Here is a 9412-nt window from a genome sequence, read left to right as displayed (position 1 = left end):
AATTGATCAAGCTGAAGTTAGAAGCTGATTGGCTACCATGTGGGGGCATAACTACAGGGGTTGCAATTGCAACCAGGCCCTATGCTCCCGGGGGCCTGTGCGGCTCCCCTGTACACCTGGACCTCCTTTTTACTCCTGTAGCTGCAGGAGGAAAATTGAGGAGATTGGTTCCTCTTTATGCTGCCCCCACCACTCCTCCTATCCAGTTCACTTGTGTTCTGCTGTCTCTGGGCCCCTGTGTTCTCCCCTGGTCCCCCGTCCCCCACTGTGCTGCAACCCACTGAGTGCTCCAGCCAGGGGTCCGGGGGGGCCCTTCATGGTTTCCTGCACCGGGGCCCTGAAGGTTCTAGTTACGCCTCTGCTACCATGCACAGCTGCACCAGATTTTGCACTCTCCAGTTTTAGTAAAGCAACCCCCAAGTGTCTATTAGACCCCTTGAATGGATGTAGAGAAGAGAAGACTGCAGATAAACAGGTACAATGTATGTAGGAGGATTTGTTTCATCTCTGTGTATCACCTGAGGCCAGTCACTTCACTGGGTATATGGAACAGTTTACAATCACTTTAATGTTTCCTTACTTTATTTCTCGTATTTTTATTTATTTATTTTTTTTGGGGGGGGGGGTGTTGCACAGTATAATTAGGGGTCCATTCTACTATTGCTGTATTTAGGATACCTCTCCTCTCTCCATCCATACAACCCATTCTTCATTCTTTAGCATAAAGCTGAACCTGCACAATCAGGGTTTCACACTCACTTTGGGGTACCTAAGCCAAAAAAATCTAAATGTTCAGCCACAATTAACATGTGAAGCTTCAAAAATGTTTTCTGCAGAGTTTTCTCTTTAATCATAACGTTTAATAAAGCAAATCAGTGTTGTTGCGGTTGGTTGATGCGACTTCCTCTCAGGCCGTCTCTCCACTCACAGGCACAGCCTCTCTCTCCGGCCCTTGGCGCTCTTGGCTCGCAGTCTGGCGGCGGCCCGGTCAATGCGTTCCCCCCACAGCTTGTTGTCCTGGTCTTCTCGCAGCTTCATCTGTGCCACGTGCAGAGATCCGATTCTATCCTGTGCTTTACTAAGAGATTTCTCTAGAGAAGCAGAACCCTGAGGGAGAGAAAACATTATAAATATTATACACATATAGGGTATATATATAAAAATAAAATTGCGTAACTGGATGTAAATTTAGTTTTTTGCAAAATTGATAGTTTCTAAGCTATTTTTAATGTAAATCAAATGTATGAATGTAAAAAATTCTGCATTATGGCCACAAGATGGCGCTAAGGAACATACTTATTTCCTATGGTAGCCAGTGGCATCTGGTGGCCATAAAGTGATTCTACATCGAAATTCTTTTCTGTAACCACTTCAGTCCCGGAAGATTTTACCCCCTTAATGCCCAGGCCATTTTTTTGCGATTTGGCACTGCGTTACTTTAACTGACAATTGCGCGGTCGTGTAATGCCGTACCCAAATACAATTGATGTCCTTTTTTCCCACAAATAGAGCTTTTTTGGTGGTATTTGATCACCTCTGCGGTTTTTCGTTTTTGCGCTAAACAAAAAAAAGAGCGTCAAATTTGAAAAAACACCAATATTTTCTACTTTATGCTATAAAACATTCCCAATAAAAAATTTTAAAAAACCCTTTTTTTTTTCTTAGTTTAGGCCAATTTGTATTCTGCTACATACTTTTGGTAAAAAAAAAATCCCAAAAAGCGTATAATAATTGGTTTGCCCAGTTATAGCGTTTACAAACTACGGGATAGATTTAATGGCGGCAATCTTCGATTTTTAGCGGGACTGCGACATTGCGGCGGATAAATCTGACACCAAGGTGGAGATTTACTAAAACTGCAGCGTGTAAAACCTGGTGCAGCTCTGCATAGAAACCAATCAGCTTGCAGGTTTTATTGTCAAAGCTTAATTGAACAAGAAGTTAGAAGCTGATCGGCTACCATGCAGTTGGCTCCAGTTTTAATAAATCTCCCCCTAAGTGACACTTTTTGGGGGCCAGTGACACCAATACAGTGATCAGTGCTAAATAATATGCACTGTTACTGTATAAATGACACTGGCAGGGAAGGGGTTAACACTGGGGGTGATCAAGGGGTTAAATGTGTTCCCTACATGTGCTTTCTAACTGTGTGGGGGGGGTGGATTGAACAGAGGCAGAGAGAGAACTGTGGATCAGCTTAGCTGAATCACAGATCTTTCCCTGCCTCTCTTACAGGAGAACCGTCTTACATTGTTTACATTCTAGACGGCTCTCCTGTCAGTTTCCCTGAAGGTCGTGGGAGGCCGGCGGTGATCACACCCGCTCCTCCTGCAGTCTGCCTCCCCACTGTGTCTAATCACAGCGGGAGCGCAACTCCGGCGACGCCTGCGCGCCGTCAAAGCCGCGTGCACATAATCACGTAGATCTACATGATTATGGGCAGCCGAGCCACCCTGCCGCAGTAAATCTGCGTGGGTTAGTCGGCAAGTGGTTAATGACCAGGCCATTTTTTGCGATTCGGCACTGCGTTACTTTAATTGAAAATTGCACGGTCGTGTGACGCTGTACCCAAATAAAATTGATGTCCTTTTTTTCCCCACAAATAGAGCTTTCTTTTGGTGATATTTGATCACCTCTTCGGTTTTTATTTTGTTGTGCTATAAACAAAAAAAACGGAAAATTTATATCAATACTTACCGTAATTTTCCTTTCCTGATGGACTCCATGGCAGCACACGTATGGGTAGGCTCCGCCTCCTCTCCTACCCTATAGGACCCCACTCCCATAAATCTTTGCTCCATACCAGGAGCCGTGTTCCATAACTAGAACTACTCCAGCAGATGGGAGGGGACTCCTGCTGCCATGGAGTCCATCAGGAAAGGAAAATTACGGTAAGTATTGATATAAATTTTCCGTTTTCCTGACAGACTCCATGGCAGCACACGTATGGGAAATAACTAGCCATACACACCCGGGCGGGTAACTGCTGGTTTAACAGAAAAAGGTTTAATTTGCACCGTCAACAGACAAGACTTTTAAACCAAAGTTGACCGAAGATAAAGAAGCCGGTTCAACACAGTAATGCGACATAAAGGTATGAATTGATGACCAAGAAGCCGCTCTGCAAATCACGTCAGGAGCTACATGAAGAGAAGCTGCCCACGACGTAGAGATCCCTCTAGTGGAATGAGCTGTCACCACCTCTGGAGGAGCCAGTCCCTTGGCTTTATATGCCCACTGGATGGTCTGAACTATCCAACTTGCTATAGATCTTGAGGAAGCTTGTTTGCCCTTGTTTTTTCCACAGATGAGGACAAAAAGATGGTCTGACTGGCGGAAAGGAGCTGTAGTCTCCAGATATAGCCGAAGAGTTTCCCCCACGTCCAAAGGATGGACAGAATTTTCATCTTGAGATTTGAACGTGGGCAGGACAATTTCCTGGTTGACATGGAATACCGACATTACTTTCGGATTGGAGCCAAGCATCGGAACCAATACTACCCGATCAGGGAAAAACGTAAGGAATGGTTCCTTGTAACCCAAGGCACCGAGTTCAGAAACCCGTTTGGCCGAAGTAATAGCCACCAGAAAGGCTGTTTTCATGGAGATGTTTTTAAGGAAGAATGGATCCTTCTGATTCAAGGTGAGTGAGGAAAGAAACTCCAAGACCGTAGGAAGATCCCACTTAGGGAACCTGGGCTTTCTAGGAGGTCTTAACCTAGTAGCGCCTCTGAAGAACTGGTGAACCAGGGAGTGTTTCGCCCATGCAGTCCCAGTGAAGGCCGAAATGGCTGAAATTTGGACCCGAAGGGAGCTTACTGCCAATGACAGGTCCAGACCGGACTGGAGGAAGCCCAAAATATCCTGGATTCCTGGGTCAGAGACAGAGCTAGATCTGCTATCCACATAATCCTTAAACTTGGACCAGATTTTTTCATAGACCTTGTTCGTGCCGGGTCTTCTGGCACTCATCATTGTAGCGATTGCCTCGTTTGGACAACCGAGCGCTTTCAATCTTTCCCTCTCAACAGCCATGCCATGAGATGAAGCTGTGCTAGGCAGGGGTGAAGAATAGGCCCTTGGGACAGAAGGTCCGGCCTGACTGGCAGAGGTATCGGGTCCCGACAGCTCAGCTGGAGCAACAGAGGAAACCACGGTCTCTTTGGCCAGAAGGGAAGAATCGCTATGATCTGCACTCTCTCTGTTCTGAGTCTGTGAAGAAACTTGAAGATGACTGGCACTGGAGGAAACGCATAGGCCGTTTGAAAATTCCAATGATCCGTCAGGGCGTCTACCCCGTAGGCCTGGGGATAACGCCACCTCGTGTAGAATCTCTCCAGTTTGGCATTGCTTGGAGATGCGAACAGATCTACCTCTGGATGGTAACCTAGAGACATGACCCATATGAAGGTCTCTGGATGGAGTGACCACTCGTTGTTGTCCAGAGCAGACCTCGAGAGGAAGTCTGCCTGGACGTTCTGGTCACCCGGAAGATAGGCGGCTGACAAGTTGGACAGATGTCTTTGAGCCCAATCCATAATAGGTTTCACTTCTTTCAGAAGAGACGGACTGCGGGTGCCCCCTTGTCTCTTGATGTAGGCGACGGCTGTCGTATTGTCCAGTCTTAGGAGGACCGAGGCATCGGTCGCCAGATGCTGAAAGGCCTGGAGAGCACAGAACGCTGCCCGAAGCTCCAGCACATTCGAGACCACCCCGTATGTAGGGAAGTCCCATCTGCCCTGGGCCACCTCCGACAGGCAATGCGCTCCCCATCCCGTCCTGCTGGCGTCCGAGGTCATGACCAACCAGGACGCTGGAACGATTGAATGGCAGTTTAAAAGATTCTTTCGCTGAAGCCACCAGGTTAAGCTGTCCTTCATGGACGTAGTTATCCGAATGAGGACTTCTGGATTCTCGAAATTCCATTGTTGGAGGAATCCCATCTGAAAGGGCCTCATCTTCCACTGTGCCCACTTCACCATGGGAGCCGTGGAAACCATGGTCCCAATTATCTTCATGCACTGGGACGCCCGGAGATGAGAGGCTGATAATGCCGGACGAATCCTGTTGCGAATTGTCGGAATCTTCTCTAATGGAAGGGAGATAGTGCCTCTGGAAGTGTTGAAGAGGGCCCCTAGGAAGACCAACGACTTCGTGGGTTCCAGATGACTTTTTTCCAAATTCAGGAGCCACCCGAACTCTTGAAGGGTGGAAATTACTTGAGATCTGTGAAGCAGAATTTGATCCTGATGTTCTGACAGAAGGAGCAAGTCGTCCAAGTAATGGTAAAGACGAATCCCTTTTGCTCTGATCAGGGCTACTACAGCCAGTAAGATTTTGGAAAAGATTCGAGGTGATGTGGTAAGCCCGAAAGGGAGACAGGTAAATTGAAGATGCACCTGACCCACTGCGAATCGGAGAAATTTTTGCATTTCTGCTGCGACTGGGACGTGAAAGTAGGCATCTTTCAAGTCTATGGATATCATCCAATCCTCTGGCTGTACCACTTGCCGAATTGTAAAAAGTGTTTCCATCCTGAACCTCTCTTTCTTGATGAAGGTGTTTAGGTGTGTTAGGTCTATAACCGGCCTCCAAGAGCCGCTTTTCTTCAAGACCATGAAGAGCGGAGAGTAGATGCCTTGGAACCGTTCCTCGGTTGGGACAGGCACTGCCGCACCCTGGGCAACCAGGGATTCTACATATGTAAGAAGAGTTGACTTCTTCTCTTCTGAACGGGGTAAGGCCGTAGGAATGAAGCGAAGAATGGGGCTTCTGTCGAAAATCCACACATGTCCGTGTGATACGGTTCTGACGGCCCATTGATCTTCGATCGAGGCTGCCCAGACGTGCGCAAACTGAAGCAAGCGTGCGCCTACCCGCACCGTCTGGACAGGTTCGATGTCAAAAAGACTTCGTCGCCTCTCGGCTTGCTGAAAATTTTCCTTTGGAGAACTTCTGCCCTGTAGACTGAGGGCGCTTCCAGTTCTTCCTGAACTCACGACCGGGCCTGTAAAAACGGGCCTCTCTGGCACGATCAGGATTTTGTCTGTTTTGAGGTCTTCTCTGATCTATCAACCGGCGATCCTGGGGAAGGAAACCAGATTTACCACCAGTGGCACGGGTGATAGCACTGTCCAGTTTATTACCAAAGAGGGAGGAACCCTCAAAGGGAATTTTGCACCAGGCCTGCTTAGAGGCAGGGTCGGCCAACCAGGGGCGCAACCACAAGGCGCGTTTGGCCGTGACAGAGGACAGCATGACCCGCGCCGCCAAGCGGATTATATCAATGGATGCCTCACCCAAGAAAGCCGTTGCCAGTCTCAACTCCTGAATGGCTGAACTCCTGGCCACCTCTTCGGAGACACTCTGAAGTGTAGCCTCCACGCTGTCTACCCAGGCTTCCATTGCCTTGGATGTGGCTGCCAAAGCCAGAGCCGGCTTACACGCCATACCTGCGGAGAGATAAATCTTCTTAAGATCTGTGTCAATCCGCCTGTCAAGAGCGTCTTTGAATGAGACTGAGTCTTCCAATGGTAAGGTTACGTGTTTCACCAACCTCATCAAGGCCGCATCCACCGTGGGAGCGGAGTCTAGATGTTTCACCTTATCATCCTTAAAGGGATACATTCTGGAGACCTTAGATGACAAAGAGTTTCTCTTTTAAACTCCCTGCCACTCGTCTGTAATGATTTCTCCCAATTCCCCTAGGAGGGGAAAATGGGAACGCTCTTTTTTGAGATGTTTGAAGTATTTCTTCTGTTTAGCTGGGGACTCAGCTGGATCTTCCCATTTTAATGCCTCCTTAACCGCCTTAACTAGCGGTGGGACCATAGCAAGTTCAAAACCTACATTCTGGTCTGCCAAATCATCCTCACTGTCTGTAGAATCTTCTGACAGACGACTTGGTTGTGAGGTACCTGGCTCCACTTCATCCCTTGGGAGGAAACCAGGAGCCTCTGAAGAGTGACCCGAAAGCCTGCTCGAATCCCAATCTCTAAGGGATTCTTTAACAATCCGCCTGACCATAGCCTCCACTGGTTGTGCAGTGTCTTGCTTTTCCCTCAAAACCCTGGAATAACAGGTATCACATAGGGATCTATCCTCAGGGATATGGGCTCGACAGCCCCAGCATGATTTCCCTGAACTGCGGTCAGAATGGCGGGATTGCCGCGGAGCGACTGAACCGGAAGTGTGCTCATGTCGTTTAGACCTGGAGCTAGACCTATGACCAGACTTTGATGAAGAATGCCGATGGGCTGAAGGAGAACGATCCTTTGATCCAGAAATAGGGCGTTGGTCAGACCTAAAAGGGCTAAATAGGGAAAGAAAAACACACTTAGGCTCCATTCCACCAGCCAACGCAAGCAGGTAAGGGTTAAGAAAACTAGCTCACCTGTTGCGCAGGGACTGGCCACCGGGGGGTGGTGAAGCATCCATTTGCAGATAGAAGCAAAAGCCTGCACAGGAAGAAAGTAAGCATACATGTACTGACTTTCGTCTCCACACCAACCCTTTTACCCCAAATGGCACCTGGATCAAAGCATGACTCACCGCTGAAGAGCAGAGAAACAGCACGGGGAAGCCACCGCAACGCCCGCAGACATCCCATTGTAAACAGGAATGACAGCTGCTTAAATCTCCCGGGCGCCGCAAAGCCACGCCCCAAACGACGCAATATCGTCATAGGAGATCGGGAGCGATGCGCGCGCATGCGCAGACGATACCAGGGCCAAGCCTCATCCTGGACAACCAATTGAAGGTCCAGCGAGGCAGGGGGAGGAGCCTAAGCGACGATCTGGAACGCAGGAGCGCTCCACCGACCACAAACAGGAAATGCAATGAAACCAAAAGAAAGTTTTATACTTTACCACCATGACGATAACCGAACAGTCTCAGGCCTGGATGAATTCATGCGTGTGTGACAGGGCATCAGGGCCTATCCGCTCAATAGCAAGGACGTATTAGCCATCAATGCAGCCCACCTCTCATTCAGGATTTACGGCATCTTCAGCATTTTAAAATAATATTGCCCGGGTCCACCCGATAAATATCGAGATTGCTGGACATAAAACAGGAGGCATCCGACATCAACAAGGTCCACACGCCACCAGCTCGCCTGAAACCGATAGACGTCCTATAAGGTAAGACTTCCTTCTCGCAGGAGGAGGACGAAAAAGGAACACGGCTCCTGGTATGGAGCAAAGATTTATGGGAGTGGGGTCCTATAGGGTAGGAGAGGAGGCGGAGCCTACCCATACGTGTGCTGCCATGGAGTCTGTCAGGAAAGTAACAATTTAAGAAAAAAAAAAAAAAAAAAAACAATATTTTTTTACTTTCTGCTATAAAACATCCAATAAAAAAAAAAATTAAAAATCAAATTTCTTCATCAGTTTAGGCCAATATATATTCAGCTACATATTTTTGGTAACAAAAAGTCCCAATAACCGTATATTGATTGGTTTGCTCAAAATTTGAAATTTGGAATTTTTATTTATTTCGCAACACTTTTTTGGGGACCAGTGACATTAATACAATGATCAGTGCTAAAAATCTGCACTGTCACTGTACAAATGACACTGGCAGGGAAGGGGTTAACATCAGGGGCGATCAAAGGGTTAAATGTGTTCCTAGGGGGTGCTTGCTAACTGTGTGGGGGAGGTGCTTGTACTGTTGGAAGACAGAGATTTGTGTTCCTGCTTGGCAGAAACACAGGATCTCTATCTTCTCCTCTGTCAGAACGGCTATTTGCCTTGTTTACATAGGCCAGGGGTGGGGAACCTACGGTTCGGGGTCCGTATGCGGCCCCCGAAGTCATCTGGTCCGGCCCCCCATGCAGCTGAGTCTGTGTCTCTCAGCTGATCTGTCAGAACAGAGCCGATGCTTCCTGTATAATTCCTGCTCCGTTCTGACAGTCTGAGTGAGTCACAGGCGGATAGATATCAAATGCACTCTGCCTGTGCCCAATACAGGAAACATCGCCTCTTCCTCCAGCGTGGCGCTGCTACACTTCTCCTAGCCAGCATTTCCCGCCAGCAGCACACACAGCAGTACCAGCCAGAGCCAGCAGTACTCACAGCAGTACCAGCAGTACACACAGCACTACCAGCCAGAGCCAGCAGTACTCACAGCAGTACACACAGCAGTACCAGCCAGAACCAGCAGTACCCACAGCAGTACCAGCCAGAGCCAGCAGTACCAGCCAGAGCCAGCAGTACCTACAGCACAGTACAAGCCAGCAGTACCCACAGCAATACCAGCCAGCAGTACATGCCAGCAGTACTAGCCTGAGCCAGCAGTACCCGCCTGAGCCTGCAGTACCAGCCAGCAGTACCCACAGCACAGTACCAGACATCAGTACCAGCCTGAGCCAGCAGTACCCACAGCAATACCAGCAAGCAGTACCCACAGCAGT

At 48.4% G+C, this 9412-nt stretch overlaps 1 protein-coding gene across 1 annotated transcript in view; it reads right to left on the bottom strand.

Annotated features, from left to right (window-relative positions):
• Positions 1-881: 881 nt before the first annotated feature.
• The window catches only part of TEKTL1 (tektin like 1), a 34114-nt gene continuing 25583 nt past the window's right edge, over positions 882-9412 (bottom strand). Inside the window, exon 7 of the mRNA XM_082262501.1 lies at positions 882-1107. Coding sequence (XP_082118627.1) covers positions 925-1107 — 183 coding nt within the window. The 3' untranslated portion in view covers positions 882-924. The remainder of the gene's footprint in view (positions 1108-9412) is intronic.

Source organism: Pelophylax lessonae (assembly GCF_965119305.1).
Source record: "Pelophylax lessonae genome assembly, chromosome: 7".
Classification (NCBI taxonomy): Eukaryota; Metazoa; Chordata; class Amphibia; order Anura; family Ranidae; genus Pelophylax; species Pelophylax lessonae.
Note: the sequence above shows the minus strand (reverse complement) of the source record. Positions and strands in the feature narration are given on the sequence as shown.